At 51.3% G+C, this 19111-nt stretch overlaps 1 protein-coding gene and 1 long non-coding RNA gene across 3 annotated transcripts in view; one reads left to right on the plus strand and one right to left on the minus strand.

Moving 5' to 3' along the window:
• The window catches only part of LOC140395011 (uncharacterized), a 67187-nt gene that overhangs the window by 43387 nt on the left and 4689 nt on the right, over nt 1–19111 (plus strand). For both annotated transcript variants that reach the window (XM_072482322.1, XM_072482323.1), the window contains exons 4-5: nt 12377–12443; nt 18204–18273. In XM_072482322.1, coding sequence (XP_072338423.1) covers nt 12377–12443; nt 18204–18273 — 137 coding nt within the window. The remainder of the gene's footprint in view (nt 1–12376; nt 12444–18203; nt 18274–19111) is intronic.
• The window catches only part of LOC140395013 (uncharacterized), a 30975-nt gene continuing 26124 nt past the window's right edge, over nt 14261–19111 (minus strand). The window contains exons 2-3 of the long non-coding RNA XR_011936094.1: nt 18181–18208; nt 14261–14695 (exon numbers count right to left, since the gene is read on the minus strand). This is a non-coding gene — a long non-coding RNA (uncharacterized lncRNA). The remainder of the gene's footprint in view (nt 14696–18180; nt 18209–19111) is intronic.

Consider the following 19111-nt stretch of genomic DNA (forward strand, 5'->3'; position numbering starts at 1 on the left):
CTGTCAGAAGGTCAGTACTGAGGGAGTGCTGCACAGTCAGGGGGTCCATACTGAGGGAGTGCTGCACTGTCAGAGGATCAGTACTGAGGGATCGCTGCACTGTCAGAGGGTCCGTACTGAGGGAGTGCTGTCAGGATATGCAGGCACACACATAATGATATACAGACAAGCAGCTAATGGACACAGAGAACAGGACATGACCAATAAGCAGGCAGGACACTCAGGGGTGGGGTCTGACTATAAAAGACACGAGGCAATCACACTCCGCCTCTTTCCACTGAGGAACGTCTAGAGAGTCAGTCAAGGGTGTTGTTACAATCTCACACCTCCACCGCGTGGCTAAGAGCTAGTCTGGTTCAGTCAGACAGAGTAACCACACTTAAGTTAGCAGAGAGTCGAACTCACAGAGAACTGTGCTAACTGTGCTATTAGTTCAATAAACCTGATTGAACTAATTTCAAGGTCTGGAGTATCTTTCTTATCTAAACTGCATCCAGTTGCAGCCAGTGTTAGACCAGTGTACCTAACACAAAAAGGGAGTGCTGTACTGTCAGTGGGTCAGTACTGAGTGAGCACAGCACTGTCAGAGGGTCAGTACTGAGGGAGTGCTGCACTGTCAGAGGGTCAGTACTGAGGGAGCACTGAACTGTCAGAGGGTCAGTACTGAGGGAGTGCTGCACTGTCAGAGGGTCAGTACTGAGGGAGTGCTGCACTGTCAGAGGGTCAGTACTGAGGGAGTGCTGCACTGTCAGAGGGTCAGTACTGAGTGAGCACAGCACTGTCAGAGGGTCAGTACTGAGGGAGCGCTGTACTGTCAGTGGGTCAGTACTGAGTGAGCACAGCACTGTCAGAGGGTCAGTACTGAGGGAGTGCTGCACCGTCAGGGGGTCAGTACTGAGGGAGTGCTGCACTGTCAGAGTGTCAGTGCTGAGGGAGTGCTGCACCGTCAGGGGGTCAGTACTGAGGGTGTGCTGCACTGTTAGAGTGTCAGTGCTGACGGAGTGCTCATTGCCAAGAGGTTCAGTACTGAGGGAGTGCTGCACTGTCAGAGTGTCAGTGCTGACGGAGTGCTCATTGCCAAGAGGGTGAGTATTGAGGGAGTGCTGCACTGTCAGAGAGTCAGTACTGAGGGAGTGCTGCACTGTCAGAGTGTCAGTGCTGACGGAGTGCTCATTGCCAAGAGGGTGAGTATTGAGGGAGTGCTGCACTGTCAAGAGTGTCAGTGCTGAGGGAGTGCTGCACTGTCAGAGGGTCAATACTGAGGGAGTGCTGCACAGTCAGAGGCTCAGTACTGAGGGAGCGCTGCACTGTCAGAGGGTCAGTACTGAGGGTGTGCTGCACTGTCAGAGGGTCAGTACTGAGGGAGTGCTACACTGTCAGAGGGTCAGTGCTGAGGGAGTGCTGCACTGTCAGAGTGTCAGTGCTGAGGGAGTGCTGAACTGTCAGAAGGTCAGTACTGAGGGAGCGCTGCACTGTCAGAGGGTCAATACTGAGGGAGTGCTGCACAGTCAGAGGCTCAGTACTGAGGGAGCGCTGCACTGTCAGAGGGTCAGTACTGAGGGTGTGCTGCACTGTCAGAGGGTCAGTACTGAGGGAGTGCTACACTGTCAGAGGGTCAGTACCAAGGGAGTGCTGCACTGTCAGAGTGTCAGTGCTGAGGGAGTGCTGCACTGTCAGAAGGTCAGTACTGAGGGAGTGCTGCACAGTCAGGGGGTCCATACTGAGGGAGTGCTGCACTGTCAGAGGATCAGTACTGAGGGATCGCTGCACTGTCAGAGGGTCCGTACTGAGGGAGTGCTGTCAGGATATGCAGGCACACACATAATGATATACAGACAAGCAGCTAATGGACACAGAGAACAGGACATGACCAATAAGCAGGCAGGACACTCAGGGGTGGGGTCTGACTATAAAAGACACGAGGCAATCACACTCCGCCTCTTTCCACTGAGGAACATCTAGAGAGTCAGTCAAGGGTGTTGTTACAATCTCACACCTCCACCGCGTGGCTAAGAGCTAGTCTGGTTCAGTCAGACAGAGTAACCACACTTAAGTTAGCAGAGAGTCGAACTCACAGAGAACTGTGCTAACTGTGCTATTAGTTCAATAAACCTGATTGAACTAATTTCAAGGTCTGGAGTATCTTTCTTATCTAAACTGCATCCAGTTGCAGCCAGTGTTAGACCAGTGTACCTAACACAAAAAGGGAGTGCTGTACTGTCAGTGGGTCAGTACTGAGTGAGCACAGCACTGTCAGAGGGTCAGTACTGAGGGAGTGCTGCACTGTCAGAGGGTCAGTACTGAGGGAGCACTGAACTGTCAGAGGGTCAGTACTGAGGGAGTGCTGCACTGTCAGAGGGTCAGTACTGAGGGAGTGTTGCACTGTCAGAGGGTCAGTACTGAGGGAGTGCTGCACTGTCAGAGGGTCAGTACTGAGTGAGCACAGCACTGTCAGAGGGTCAGTACTGAGGGAGCGCTGTACTGTCAGTGGGTCAGTACTGAGTGAGCACAGCACTGTCAGAGGGTCAGTACTGAGGGAGTGCTGCACTGTCAGAGGGTCAGTACTGAGGGAGTGCTACACTGTCAGAGGGTCAGTACTGAGGGAGTGCTGCACTGTCAGAGTGTCAGTGCTGAGGGAGTGCTGAACTGTCAGAAGGTCAGTACTGAGGGAGCGCTGCACTGTCAGAGGGTCAATACTGAGGGAGTGCTGCACTGTCAGAGGGTCAGTACTGAGGGAGTGCTACACTGTCAGAGGGTCAGTACTAAGGGAGTGCTGCACTGTCAGAGTGTCAGTGCTGAGGGAGTGCTGAACTGTCAGAAGGTCTGTACTGAGGGAGCGCTGCACAGTCAGAGGGTCAATACTGAGGGAGTGCTGCACAGTCAGAGGCTCAGTACTGAGGGAGCGCTGCACTGTCAGAGGGTCAGTACTGAGGGTGTGCTGCACTGTCAGAGGGTCAGTACTGAGGGAGTGCTACACTGTCAGAGGGTCAGTACTAAGGGAGTGCTGAACTGTCAGAAGGTCAGTACTGAGGGAGCGCTGCACAGTCAGAGGGTCAATACTGAGGGAGTGCTGCACTGTCAGAGTGTCAGTGCTGAGGGAGCGCTGCACTGTCAGAGGGTCAGTACTGAGGGAGTGCTGCACTGTCAGAGGGTCAGTACTGAGGGAGTGCCGCACTGTCAGAGGGTCAGTACTAAGGGAGTGCTGTACTGTCAGAGTGTCAGTGCTGAGGGAGTGCTGCACTGTCAGAGTGTCAGTGCTGAGGGAGTGCTGAACTGTCAGAATGTCAGTACTGAGGGAGCGCTGCACAGTCAGAGGGTCCGTACTGAGGGAGTGCTGCACTGTCAGAGGATCAGTACTGAGGGATCGCTGCACTGTCAGAGGGTCCGTACTGAGGGAGTGCTGTCAGGATATGCAGGCACACACACACACATAATGATATACAGACAAGCAGCTAATGGACACAGAAAACAGGACATGACCAATAAGCAGGCAGGACACTCAGGGGTGGGATCTGACTATAAAAGACACGAGGCAATCGCACTCTGCCTCTTTCCACTGAGGAACATCTAGAGAGTCAGTCAAGGGTGTTGTTACAATCTCACACCTCCACCGCGTGGCTAAGAGCTAGTCTGGTTCAGTCAGACAGAGTAACCACACTTAAGTTAGCAGAGAGTCGAACTCACAGAGAACTGTGCTAACTGTGCTATTAGTTCAATAAACCTGATTGAACTAACTTCAAGGTCTGGAGTATCTTTCTGATCTAAACTGCATCCAGTTGCAGCCAGTGTTAGACCAGTGTACCCAACACAACATCATACCAGGAGACTACTAATTTAAGATGGCTTACCTCAGTCCGTTCCGTGACGACCAGCGAATGTATCCCGGCACCATGGAGAAGATTCAGGCTCCTCACCAGCTCAGGGCCTCCGGCAATCTCAGTGCCAACTGGCGGATATTCAAGCAAAAGTTTCTGCTGTACATCGAAGCCTCAGACCTCGAGGGTGGTCTGAGACAAGAAAGATTGCGTTTCTCCTCTCGACAGCGGGTGATCAAGCCATCGAACTCTTCAACTCGTTTAACTTCCCCGAGGGCCAGGCCAAGACAACGTTTCAGACCATCCTGGACAAGTTTGACAGTCATTGTGAAGTGGGCACCAATGAAATCTTTGAGCGCTAAATATATTCAAACAACGTCTTCAAGGTAAAGATGAATGTTTCAATGCCTTCTTAACTAGCCTCCGCCTGCTAGCGCTGTCCTGCAATTTTGGTGATATTGCTGTCTTAATGAGCAGAGACCAAATTGTGTTTGGAGTGCACTCTGATCCTCTGAGAGAGCCGCTCTTAAAAATCATGCATATGACCCTGCCAGTCGCGATTGAAACATGTACAGTGCATGAGCACGTAAAAAATCGGTGTGCCCAATACAAATCGGCTGATAATGAGAAACTTGCCTCCCACAAGGCAGAGAGTGTGCAGGCCATCTCCCAGATGCAGCGCCTCAGCATTGAAGACAGCGGCCATTTTGCACGCTTTTCCCGGGCCCCACACATGCCTGATCCTAACTGGATGACGAAGCTGCCGACACCCACACTGCGCAGGTGCAGACGTCTGCCGACCGCACTGCGCATGTGCGGCGACGTATACCGCGTCACGACGCCGACATCATGACGTGCCCGAACTGTGCCAACGCCCACTTAAAGGGACACTGTCCTGCAAGAGGCAGGCCATGTTTAAACTGCGGGAAGCCTGGACACTATGCAGCCTTGTGCAGGTCTGCACCACCAGTCAGGCTTCAATCACACCCATTGACTGTCGACCCCACCACCACCCCTCCGGCAGACGACCAGGATCAGACGCAAGCCACAGAGACTGGACTTATGAACATTTGTTCTGTTTGCTAGGTTCTGTGTTCTCGCATTAGACAGCTGTTTTCACATGTACATATGTTCACATCCACTGCATGTATATATGTTAATCTTGGCCTATTCTTGTAAAGACGCTCACATATGTCATCCAAACATTAAAAAAAGGGGAGATGTCATGATATGCAGGCACACACACACATAATGATATCCAGACAAGCAGCTAATGGACACAGAGAACAGGACATGACCAATAAGCAGGCAGGACACTCAGGGGTGGGATCTGACTATAAAAGACACGAGGCACTCACCTTTTTCCACTGAGGAACAACTAGAGAGTCAGTCAAGGGTGTTGTTACAATCTCACACCTCCACCGCGTGGCTAAGAGCTAGTCTGGTTCAGTCAGACAGAGTAACCACACTTAAGTTAGCAGAGAGTCGAACTCACAGAGAACTGTGCTAACTATGCTATTAGTTCAATAAACCTGATTGAACTAATTTCAAGGTCTGGAGTATCTTTCTTATCTAAACTGCATCCAGTTGCAGCCAGTGTTAGACCAGTGTACCTAACACAAAAAGGGAGTGCTGTACTGTCAGTGGGTCAGTACTGAGTGAGCACAGCACTGTCAGAGGGTCAGTACTGAGGGAGCGCTGCACTGTCAGAGGGTCAGTTTGTGGGAGTGCTGCACTGTCAGAGGGTCAGTACTGAGGGAGTGCTGCACTGTCAGAGGGTCAGTACTGAGGGAGTGCTGCACTGTCAGAGGGCCGGTACTGAAGGAGTGCTGCGCTGTAAGAGGATCAATACTGAGGGTGTGCTGCGCTGTCAGAGTGTCAGTACTCATCTGCCATGATTCCTGCTTTACAACAGTGTTTACAGTTCAGTAAGCATTTCATTGGCTGTGAATTTTCTTTTGGGACGTGCTGAGTTGGAATGTGTGCTAGCAAAATGAAAGTCTTTCTTTCTTCAATCCCTGGATTTCCTCGTGCAGGGGAATGTCCTGTCGGTGATTGTGACTATAGTAACATTGTGACTGTAGCAATATTCTCACACTTCTGCATAGTTGCCAAACACTCTGGTCTTGTTGTTGAGTTTGCCACTTACTTCGCAGGGTCTGTTTTTGAGGGCCTGCTTAACTACCCCATTAAGGATTTGCAAATAGGTTTGAAATGCTGTCTGCCACATTTAATTGTATGGCAGAACAGGCTGAATGGCTTCCTTCTGTTCCCATATTGCTCATATCGTGTGCTAATTAAATTAAGGGGATGGTAGAATTGAACATTACTGGACTAGCGATCCAGAGGCCTGGACTAATGTGACAGTGATTCGAACCCCCATGTCGGAAGGTGGGAATTGTAATTCAATTCAGTATTAAATCTGGAACTCCGCCTGATCTCCATTTGACCACAGACCCACAGTAATCTGGTTGACTCTGAAATCTAGCAAGCCACTAGGTTGGACCAAACCACAATGGAAATGTTAGAACTATGGCTGTATCTTCACGACATGGACAGCGCAGTTTAAGAATGTGGCTTACCACTCAAGGGAACATAGAGATCATAGAATCATAGAATTTACAGTGCAGAAGGAGGCCATTCGGCCCATCGAGTCTGCACCAGCTCTTGGAAAGAGCACCCTACCCAAGCCCACACCCCCACCCTACCCACATAACTCAGTAACCCCACCCAACACTAAGGGCAATTTAGGACACTAAGGGCAATTTAGCTTGGCCAATCCACCTAACCTGCACATCTTTGGACTGTGGGAGGAAACCGGAGCACCCGGAGGAAACCCACGCACACACGTGGAGAACATGCAGACTCCGCACAGACAGTGACCCAAGCCGGGAATCGAACCTGGGACCCTGGAGCTGTGAAGCAATTGTGCTAACCACCATGCTACCGTGCTGCCCCCTGGACAATAAATGGTGACCCTGCCAGCATCGTGAGTAAAACAAAGCAAACTACTGACAAGCAGAAGTTGGAAAATTCCTTGTTTCTTGGGTTGGCCGTTGCTTAGCTTGGATACTCGATAAGGATATGAAGTGGGTCCGTTTCTCGGTCACCCTTCTCCTCACCCTTTGTACAAAGCTGTGCGTTGTTGCTGTGACACCTGTCGTGTTATTCACCCTGGGGTAACACGGACTGCAACAGGATGCAGATAGACTATAAAGCATACACCTAACGTAGGCGTTGGTTCAATACGATTTATTGAACTTCTGTAACAATGCACACAGCTGGCTGTGGGTTGACTCTCTACTACTCTAAGTAAACTAACTCCAACTATCTAAACCAGGCTAGCTCTGATCCACGTGTAGAAAGTGCTAAATGATATATACACGCTGACTGTCACTACAGTTGTCACCAGTGGAAAGAGGCGGAGTGCTGATGCCTCGTGTGTTTTATAGTTGGAAGCCCCCCTCTGGTGTTCTGTCTGGTGATTGGTTGTGTTCTGTCCTGTATGTTGATTGGCTCACCTGGGTGTCTGCTTTTACCTCATGATGTGCATGGGTGCATATTATGACAACACCCTCTTTTAAAAAAATAAATTTAGAGTAACCAATTCATTTTTTCCAATTAAGGGGCAATTTAGCGTGGCCAATCCACCTGACCTGCACATCTTTGGGTTGTGGGGGTGTGACCCACGCAGACACGGGGAGAACGTGCAAACTCCACACGGACAGTGACCCAGAGCCGGGATTCGAACCCGGGACCTCGGCGCCGTGAGGCAGCAGTGCTAACCACTGCACTGCCGTGCTGCCCTCTCTGCTGTGACACAATCATGATGATGATCTCAGCCTTACCAGTCCTGGTCCACTTGACTGATGCCTGGTGACTTGACATGCCTCAGTGAATGATAACGCAGGACAAAGAAGGCATATCCTCAAAGGGAAAAAAAGATCATGACTCGTATTGTCTGGAGGCACCTTCCTCTGGAGTCGAACCCCAATCCCTGAAGTGTGTGACGAGTGGGGGGGGGAGTTGTTGATGGCATTTTAATCTGGGTCAAGTGACCACTTCCTGTGCCATAAACGATCTACAATTCTCGATATTTTTATGTCACAGAAAATGATCTGAGTCCATGCTGGGTTATCCCAATCTGTAAGCCAACTTTCTTTAAAAAAATATATATATTTATTAAAGTTTTTTAACACAATTTTTCTCCCTTACAAACAATAACCCCCCCCCCACCACCCCGCCCGTAACAAAAAAAAAACGGGAAATCGCGCAGAGCAAGATATATACATGGCAAAATGATATATTTACACAGCTATGTACACTGGCCCTCTCCCGTACGTGCCAGTTTCCCCAAGCCTTCATGTTATCTCTTGCTCATCCACCTTCCCAGGCAGTCCCCCCTCTGCCCCCCCTCCTCCCAGGACGTCCCCCCCCCCCCCCCCCCCCCCAAGGTTGCTGCTGCTGCTGACCGACCTTCCTCTAACGCTCCGCGAGATAGTCTAGGAACGGTTGCCACCGCCTGTAAAACCCCTGCGCAGACCCTCTCAAAGCGAACTTAATCCTCTCCAACTTTATGAACCCAGCCATATCATTTATCCAGGCCTCCAGGCTGGGGGGCTTCGCCTCCTTCCACATTAGCAAGATCCTTCGCCGGGCTACTAGGGACACAAAGGCCAGAATGCCGGCCTCTTTCGCCTCCTGCACTCCCAGTTCGTCCACTACTCCAAATATTGCTAGCCCCCAGCTTGGCTTGACCCGGACTTTCACCACCTGAGATATTGCTCCCGCCACTCCTCTCCAGAACTCCTCCAGTGCCGGGCATGACCAAAACATATGGACATGGTTCGCCGGGCTCCCTGAGCACCTTCCACATCTGTCCTCTACCCCAAAGAACCTACTCAACCTCGCCCCCGTCAAGTGCGCTCTGTGGACCACCTTAAATTGTATCAGGCTGAGCCTGGCACACGAGGAGGAGGAATTAACCCAACCTAGGGCATCAGCCCACAGACCTTCCTCGATCTCCTCCCCCAGCTCCTCCTCCCATTTACCCTTCAACTCTTCTACCAGCGCTTCCCCCTCTTCTTTCAACTCCTGGTGTATTTCCGACACCTTGCCCTCCCCGACCCATACACCTGAGATCACCCTATCTTGAACGTCTTGTGCGGGGAGCAACGGGAATTCCCTCACCTGTCGCCTCACAAAAGCCCTCAGCTGCATATATCTAAAGGCATTTCCCGGGGGTAACTCGAACTTCTCCTCCAGTGCCCCTAGGCTCGCAAACGTCCCGTCGATGAACAGGTCCCCCATTCTTCCAATCCCCGCCCGATGCCAGCTCTGGAACCCCCCGTCCATCTTCCCAGGGACAAACCGGTGGTTACCCCTGATCGGTGACCACACCGATGCTCCCATTGCACCCCAGTGCCGTCTCCACTGGCCCCAGATCCTTAGCGTTGCGGCCACCACCGGGCTCGTGGTATACTTTGTCGGCAAGAGCGGCAGCGGTGCCGTCACCAACGCCCCCAGGCTCGTTCCTTTACAGGACGCCATCTCCATCCTCTTCCATGCCGCCCCCGCTCCCTCCATAACCCACTTGCGGATCATCGCCACATTTGCTGCCCAGTAGTAGCTCCCCAGGATTGGCAGCGCCAACCCTCCTCGGTCCCTACTGCGTTCTAGGAACCCTCTCCTTACTCTCGGGGTCTTATTCGCCCACACAAACCCCATAATACTCCTGCCTACTCTCTGAAAAAAGGGAAGGCACTGAAACACAAACAGAAACCTCGGAAGGACCACCATTTTGACCGACTGCACTCTACCCGCCAGCGAGAGCGGTAACATGTCCCATCTTTTGGAATCCTCCTCCGTTTGCTCCACCAACCTCGTCAGATTCAGTTTATGTAGGGTCCCCCAACTCCTGGCTATCTGGATCCCCAGATACCGAAAGCTCCCCTCCGCCCTCCTCAGCGGTAGATCCCCTATCCCTCTTTCTTGGTCCCCCGCCTGTAATACAAAGAGCTCACTCTTCCCTACATTGAGCTTATAGCCCGAAAACTCCCCAAACTCCCTTAGAGTCTGCATGATCTCCACCATCCCCTCCATTGGATCCACCACGTACAGCAACAGGTCATCCGCATATAGCGACACCCGATGCTCTTCTCCCCCTCGGACCACCCCCTTCCATTTATTAGACTCCCTCAATGACATGGCCAATGGTTCGATCGTCAATGCGAACAACAGGGGGGACAGGGGGCACCCCTGCCTCGTCCCTCGGTACAGTCGAAAGTACTCCGACCTCCGCCGGTTCGTCACTACACTTGCCATCGGGGCTCTGTAAAGGAGCTTAACCCAATTGATAAACCCTACCCCGAACCCAAACCTGCGCAGCACCTCCCAGAGGTACTCCCACTCTACTCGGTCAAAGGCCTTCTCCGCGTCCATAGCTGCCACTATCTCCGCCTCTCCCTCCTCCGATGGCATCATTATCACGTTTAAGAGCCGCCGCACATTGGTGTTTAGTTGCCTGCCCTTTACAAATCCCGTCTGGTCCTCGTGGATTACCCCCGGGACACAGTCCTCGATCCTCGTGGCCAGCACTTTTGCCAGCAACTTTGCATCCACATTGAGGAGCGAGATCGGCCTGTACGATCCACATTGCAGTGGGTCCTTGTCCCGCTTTAGGATCAACAAAATTGTCACTTCCGACATTGTCGGGGGCAGGGTCCCCTCCTCTCTTGCCTCATTAAAGGTCCTCACCAGTAGCGGGGCCAACAGGTCTGCGTACTTCCTGTAGAACTCCACCGGGAATCCGTCCGGTCCCGGGGCCTTCCCCGCCTGCATGCTCCCCAAACCCTTGCTCAGCTCCTCCAACCCAATTGGTGCCCCCAAACCAGCCACCTCTTGCTCCTCCACCCTCGGGAATCTCAGCTGATCTAGGAATCGTCTCATCCCCTCTTCCACCGCTGGGGGCTGGGATCTGTACAGCTCTTCATAAAAGGCCTTGAATACCTCGTTTATTTTCGTCGCACTCCGAACCGTGGCTCCCCTTCCATCTTTGACTCCCCCTATTTCCCTCGCTGCCATCCTCTTACGGAGCTGGTTTGCCAGCATCCGACTAGCCTTTTCCCCATACTCGTAGGTCGCCCCCTGCGCTTTCCTCCACTGTGCCTCCGCCTTCCCTGTGGTCAACAGGTCAAACTCCGTCTGGAGCCGTCGTCTTTCCCCAAGTAATCTTTCCTCTGGGGCCTCTGCGTATCTCCTGTCCACTCTCAAAATCTCCCCCACTAACCTCTCCCTTTCCATACCCTCTGTCTTCTCCCTATGAGCCCTAATGGAAATGAGCTCACCCCTGATCACCGCCTTCAACGCCTCCCATACCACTCCCATCCGCACCTCCCCGTTGTCGATGGCCTCCAAGTACCTTTCGATACACCCCCTCACCTTCCCACACACCACCTCGTCCGCCAGCAGTCCCACATCCAGCCGCCACAACGGGCGTTGGTCCCTCTCCTCTCCCAGCTCCAGTTCCACCCAGTGTGGGGCATGGTCCGAAACGGCTATGGCCGAATACTCCATCCCCTCCACCCTCGGGATGAGCGCCCTACCCAGAACAAAGAAATCTATCCGGGAGTAGGCTTTGTGTACATGGGAGAAGAAAGAAAATTCCCTGGCCTGCGACCTTGCAAACCGCCATGGGTCCACTCCCCCCATGTGATCCATAAACCCCCGAAGTACCTTGGCCGCCGCCGGCCTCTTTCCAGTCCTTGATTTGGAGCGGTCTAGTGCTGGATCCAACACTGTATTGAAGTCCCCTCCCATTATCAGGCCTCCTATCTCCAGGTCCGGAATGCGCCCCAACATGCGCTTCATGAATCCTGCATCATCCCAGTTCGGGGCGTATACGTTTACCAACACCACCCACATCCCTTGCAGCCTACCGCTCACCATTACATATCGCCCTCCATTGTCCGCTACAATAGTCTTGGCCTCAAATGACACATGCTTTCCCACCAATATTGCCACCCCTCTATTCTTCGCGTCCAGTCCCGAGTGAAATACCTGTCCTACCCATCCCTTTCTTAGCCTGACCTGGTCCGACACCTTCAGGTGTGTCTCTTGGAGCATGGCCACGTCCGCCTTCAGTCCCTTTAAGTGCGCGAACACTCGAGCCCTCTTCACCGGCCCATTCAGGCCCCTCACATTCCACGTTATCAGCCAGATTGGAGGGGCTCTCACCCCCCCCCACGCCCCGCCGACTAGCCATCTTCTTTTCTGGGCCAGTCCCGTGTCCACGCCTCCCTCACCCTCCAGTTCCCCAGAGGGGGATCCCCGTCCCGACCACCTCTTCTGTGTCCCATTCCCTTTTGGCCAGTGCAGCAGCAACCCTTTCTCCCCCCCCCCCCCCCCTCCCCCCGCTAGACCCCTGTCTAGCTTTTTTGCCCCCCCCATGTCACTCCCGTAAGTCAGCTGACGCCTGCTGACCCCGGATGTAAGCCAACTTTCTCAAAGGAACCTCACTAACACTTTTCCAATGTCTCACTTTTGTTGTCCATTTTTTTTAGCTGTCCAAACAGGAATCCCTGCAATGGAAGATTGCAGGCCTGCAGAAGGACAACACTAACCTGGAAGGTCAGTACAACAACAAATTGCATTTGCATTGCAGCTTTAATGTACAGTAAGAAGTCTTACAGCACCAGGTTAAAGTCCAACAGGTGTGTTTGGAATCATTAGCTTTCGGAAGGATGAAGAAGCAGCTCTCCGAAAGCTAGTGATTCAAAACAAACCTGTTGGACTTTAACCTGCTGTTGTAAGACTTCTTACTGGGCCCACCCCAGTCCAACGCCGGCATCTCCACATCATAGCTTTAATGTAATAGCTGATCCCAACTGATGCTTCACAAGAGCGTGCTTAGACAAAATTTTATACAAACCCACTTCAGGAAATATTTGTGAAAAGAAGTAGGCTTTGGGCAGCACGGTGGCGCAGTGGTTAGCACTGCTGCCTCACGGCACCGAGGTCCCAGGTTCGATCCCGGCTCTGGGTCACTGTCCGTGTGGAGTTTGCACATTCTCCCCGTGTTTGCGTGGGTTTCGCCCCCACAACCCAAAGATGTGCAGGGTAGATGGATTGGCCGCACTAAATTGCCCCTTAATTGGAAAAAATGAATTGGGTACTCTAAATTTATTTTTAAAAAGACAAAAAAAGAAGTAGGCTTTAAGAAGAGTTTAAAAGCGAGGGGGCGGAAGGTTTAGGGCCCAGACAGATGAAGGCATGGTGCCAGTGGCGGAGCGATTAAAATCAGGCTGAAGAGGTCAGAACAAGTCGAAAACAGAGACCTCAGAGGGTATGGGATTGGTGGAGGTTACAGGGAGGGGGAGTAGTGTGGGACACGCAGAGGTTACAGAGAGTGGGGGGGGGGGGGGGGGGCGGGACTGGTGGCAGTTATAAAGTGAGGGAGGTGAAGGTGGATGGAATTGACAGATGTTACAGAGAGGGAGGGGAGGGGAAGTGTGGGACTGGTGGAGGTTACAGGGAGGGGGAGGAGTGTGAGACTGGTGGGTTTGAGGCAGTTTACAGAGAGTGATGTGGGGGTGTTGGGTGTGATAAAATAATGGCGGGCCACATGGGTCATTTTCCCGCTGGCGGGGAAGTTTCTCAATGATAGGCTGTAAAGGGATTGTTTCCTCACTCCCATCGATTTAGGAAGCAGATTTGCATAATTAAAGAGCATTTCATGGGACTGCCATTACCTCCTGGTGATGGTGGGGTGACCCTGACCACCCCCCCCCCCCCCCCTCATGGAGGCAGTCTCCCTGAAGCAGCTATGGGGTGCGGGGCTGATGGAAACCAGAGGATGCACTCCCCCAGACTGGAGGCCAGGAAAGGCAGCCCTTGCCGCCCAGTAGTTCTATTGGAGAGATCCCCCCCCCCCATCTTCTGGAGTCTACCATCCTTGGACCCCCTAACGTTGAGTATTCGCTTATCTGTCTGAGGCTGCCTCCATTTTGAGGGGCTCCTGGGGTTACCCACCTTGCTCAGCTGCGCCGAACTCTGGGTGGGGGCTGGCTTCAGAGCTGCCAGCCCTTTGATTGGGCCAGGCACATGGAGATCCCATCACTGTGCGGCGAGCCTGCAGGCAGCCAATTAGGACGCCGCTTGCAGTAACATTTCTGAGGCGGCCCTGCTGGTCAGAAACCCAGGGCCCACATTTCAGCCAGACATCGGGGGTCCCAACACCATTCAGTAGAGGGGAGGGGAGGAGCAAAAACAATACAAGGGAGCAATTGTGTTTTGAATTCAGGGTCAAACACGCAATGAAAACAGAGTTTATTGTCAGGTGTACCGAGGTACAGTGAAAAGTATTGTTCTGCGTACAGTCCAGACAGATCGTTCCATCCATGAAAAACGTAGGACACACGAAAAATACAAAATGTAAATACATCGACATAGACATCGGGTGAAGCACACACAGTGTAATTCTAGTCAGTAGAGAACATGCGTGGAGAGATCAGTTCAGTCCATAAGAGGGTCATTCAGGAGTGTAGTAACAGCGGGGAAGAAGCTGTTTGTGAATCTGATCTCAGACTTTTGCATTTCCTGCCCAATGGAAGAGATTGGAAGAGGGAATAACCCTCTTTGGGAGGGGTCTTTGATTACGCTGCCCGCTTTATCAAGGCAGCGGGAGGTGTAGACACAGTCAATGGATGGGAGATATGTTCGCATGATGGACTGGGCGGTGTTCACAACTCTCCATAGCTTCTTACGGTCTTGGGCCGCTGGATTAGTTGCTGGACGAGTAATCTAGAGACCCATGATAATGATCTGGGGACCCGGGTTCGAATCCCACCACAGCAGGATGGAATTTAAACTCAATACAATATCTGGAATTAAAAGTGTAATAATGACCATGAAACCATTGTCAATTGTCGTAGAAACCCATCTGGTACACTAATGTACTTTGGGGATGGAAATCTGCCATCCTTACCTGGTCTGGCCTACATTTGACTCCAGACCCACAGCAATGTGCTTGACTTTTAAATGCCCTCTGAAATTGCCTAGCAAGCCACTCAATTGTATTCAGCCACTACGAAAACAGAAAAAAGGAATGAAACTGGACAGACCCCCCCGGCATTGAACCAGCCACCGGAACCAGGCAAACGCAGCCCTGCCAACCCTGAAAAGTCCTCCTTACTAACGTCTGGGCAGCGGGAGGTGCAGACAGAGTTAATGGATGGGAGATATGTTCGCATTATGGACTGGGTGGTTGGGAGAGCTGTCTCACAGACTCATCAAGCAACAGCCTAACAGTCATACTCACAGAATCGTACCTTACAAACAATGTCCCAGACACCACTATTACCATTCCTGGGTATGTCCTGTCTCACTGGCAGGACAGACCCAGCAGAGGTTACGGCACAGTGATATACAGCCGGGAGTGAGTTGTCCTGGGAGTCCTCAACATCAACTCTGCACCCCATGATGTCGCATGGCTTCAGGTTGAACATGGGCAAGGACACCTCCTGCTGATTACCACATAGCGGCCACCATCACCTGACGAATCAGTACTCCTCCATGTTGAACACCACTTGGAGGAAGCATTGAGGATGGCAAGGGCGAGAATATGCACTGGGTGGGGATTTCAATGTCCATCACCAAGAGTGGCTCGGTAGTACCACCATAGACCTAGCTGGCCGGGTCCTAAAGGAGATAGCTGCTAGACTGGGATGGGCAGCAGGTGGGGAGGGAACCAACAAGAGGGAGAAACATACTTGACCTCATCCTCTTAAATCTGCCTGCTGCAGACGCATCTGTCCATGACAGTATCAGTGGAAGTGACCACCGCACAGTCCTTGTGGAGACAAAGTCCCAACTCCCCATTGAGGATACCCTCCATCATGCTGCGTGGCACTGCCACAGTGCTAAATGGGATAGACTTCGAACAGATCTAGCAACTCAAGACTGGGCATCCAGGAGGCGCTGTGGGCCAGCAGCAACACAATTGTAATCAACCACAATCTGCAATCTCAATGCCCGGCATATTCCCCACTCTACTATTACCACCAAGCCAGGGGTTCAACACTGGTTCAATGAAGAGTGCAGGAGAGCATGCCCGAAGCAACATCAGGCATACTGAAAAAGGAGTGTCAGCCTGGTGAAGCTACAACACAGGACTACCTCTGTGCCAAACAGCATAAGCAACAAGTAATAGACAGAGCTAAGCGATTCCAAAACAAACACAAGACTTCGGTGTTACTTTAAAACTATGTACCTAAAAGTTGTGTTGGACAAAATGATTAAATGAATTTGCAGAATATGTGTTTTTAATCCTTAATTTAAAACTGGGGCTTAATATTTACGCTATCAGCTTAAACAGCTATCGTTTACCTATATTAGGTGTATTAGACATACCTGGCATCTACACACATCCAGCCATGAATGATGGTGGACAATTAAACAACTCACTGGAGGAGGAGGCTCCACAAATATCCCCATCCTCAATGATGGAGGAGCCAAGCACATCTGTGCAAAAGACAAGTCTGAGCGTTTGCAACAATCTTCAGCCAGAAGAGCCGAGTGAATGACCCATCTCGATCTCTCCCGGAGGTCCCCAACATCAGATATGTCAGTCTTCAGCCAATACGATTCACTCCACGTGATATCAAGAAACAGCTGAAGGCACTGGATACTGTAAAGGCTATGGGCCCTGACAGTATGCTGTCAATGGTACTGAAGACATGTGCTCCAGAACTTGCCGCACCCCTAACCAAGCTGGTATAGTACAGCTGCAACACTGGCATCTACCCGGCCATGTGGAAAACTGCCCAGGTGTCCTATATACAAGAAACAGGAAAATTCCAACCAAGCCAATTACCGCTCTATCATTCTGTCTCCAGTGATGAAAGGAGTCATTAACACAGCTATAGAGTAGCACTTACTCATCAATAATCTGCTCATGAAAGCTCAGTTTGGGTTCTGCTAGGGTCACTCAGCTCCTGACCGCATTACAGCCTTGATTAAAACATGGATTACAGAGCTGAATGCCAGAGGTAAAGTGAGAGTGACTGCCCTTGACATCAAGGCAGCATTTGACCGAGTGCGGCATCAAGGAGCCCTAGCTAAACTGGGACCAATGGGAATCAGGGGGAAACTCTCCGCTGGTTGGAGTCATACCTGGCACAAAGGAAGATGGTTCTGGTGGTTGAAGTTCAATCATCTCAGCTGCGGTGTTCCTCAGGGTAGTGTCCTCGGCATAACCATCTTCAGCTGCTTCATCAATGACCTCCCTTCCATCATAAGGTCAGAAGTGGGGATATTTGCTGATTACTGCACCATCCAGGACAAAGCAGCCCGCTTGATTGCTCCCCCTTCCACAAACATTCAAACCCTCCTCTACCGACGAACAGTGGCAGCCGTGTGTACCATCTACAAGATGCACTACTGATTTGCTGAGTTCAGCACCATTCATAACTCCTCAGATAATGAAGCAGTCCATGTCCAAATGCAGTAAGACCCAGACAATATCCAGGCTTGAGCTGACAAGTGGCAAATTACATTTGCATCACAGAAGTGTCAGGCAATGACCATCTCCTATAAGAGAGGATCTAACCACCGCCCCTTGACATTCAATGGCATTACCATCGCTGAATCCCCCACAATCCACATCCTGGGGGTTACCATTGATCAGAAACTGAACTGGACTAGCCATATTAATACTGTGGCTACCAGGGCAGGTCAAAGGCTAGGAATTCTGCGCTAAGTAACCCACCTCCTGAACCACCCCCCCTCCCACCCCAAAGCCTGTCCACCATCTACAAGGCACAAGTCAGGAGTGTAATGGAAGACTCTCCACTTGCCTGGATGAGTGCAGCTCCAACAACACTCAAGAAGTTTGACACCATCCAGGACAAAGCAGCCCGCTTGATTGCTCCCCCTTCCACAAACATTCAAACCCTCCACTACCAACGAACAGTTGCAGCCGTGTGTACCATCTACAAGATGCGCTACAGGAACTCACCAAGGTTCTTTGTTCTTTGTTCCTGAGACAACACCTTCCAAACCCACAACCACTACTATCTAGAAGGACAAGAGCAGCAGATACCTGGGGACCCCATTACCTGGAGATTCCCCTCCATGTCACTCACCATCCTGACTTGGAAATATATCGCTGTTCCTTCACTGTCGCTGGGTCAAAATCATGGAACTGCCTATCTCACAGCACAGTGGGTGTGCCTACAACTCAGGGACTGCAGCGGTTCAATAAAGCAATTCACCACCACCTTCTGAAGGGCAACTAGGGATGGACAATAAATACTGGCCTAACCAGCGACGCCCACATCCCAGTTTTAAAAATGGGACTGACACTTACCATTTCAATTTCTCTTTTGCTAGATGATCTGCAGAAGAAACAGAGAGAGGTTGATCAGTTGGCTGATCGTAACTCATGGCTGAATTCACAACAGTAAGAGTGGGTCTTTTTATACACAATTTTATAAATGCCAAAGGCTCAGAGACGTGCAGATTTGGAAAAAATATTTGAAAAAGCAAATCGGACAGGTCACTGGGGATAAAGTAAGAGGATTGGGGAAGGAGGGGCTCTCCCTCAGAACCCGAGCACAAACACGATGGGCTGAATGGCCACCTTCTGTGCTCTATCACTCTGCTGGAAGATAAGCTACAAAGAAAGAAACATTTGTATTAATATCGGTCCTCAGGACTTCCCAAAGTGCTTTAAAGCCAATGACATCTTTTTGAAGCGCATTCACTGTCATAATGTACGCACAGCAAGATCCCACCGAGAGCATTGTGATAATGGTCATGTGATCTGTTTTCCTGATGTCAGTCAAAGGATAAAGTTTTAAAAGAAATTTAGAGTACCCAATTCATTTTTTTTCCAATTAAGGGACAATTTAGCGTGGCCGATCCACCTACTCTGCACATCTTTGGGTTTTGGGGGCGAAACCCACGCAAACACGGGGAGAATGTGCAAACTCCACACGGACAGTGACCCAGAGCCGGGATCGAACCTGGGGCCTCGGCGCTGTGAGTCGGCAATGTTAACCACTGCCACCCGTGCTGCCCTCGGTCAAAGGATAAATATCAGTCAAGGAGATGGAAAACCCCTCCTCCTTTCTTCAAAATTATGCCATGGGATCCGGACTGAGGGAGCATACGGTGCCTCGGATTAACATCGCATCCGAAAGGTTGCTGCTCCAACAGGGCGGCTCTCCCTCTGTACTGCACCTGGAGTATTAGCCTGGATCATGGGCAGGATTAGGGGTGGCACAGTGGCTAACACT

Source organism: Scyliorhinus torazame, chromosome 18, assembly GCF_047496885.1.
Source record: "Scyliorhinus torazame isolate Kashiwa2021f chromosome 18, sScyTor2.1, whole genome shotgun sequence".
Lineage (NCBI taxonomy): Eukaryota > Metazoa > Chordata > Chondrichthyes > Carcharhiniformes > Scyliorhinidae > Scyliorhinus > Scyliorhinus torazame.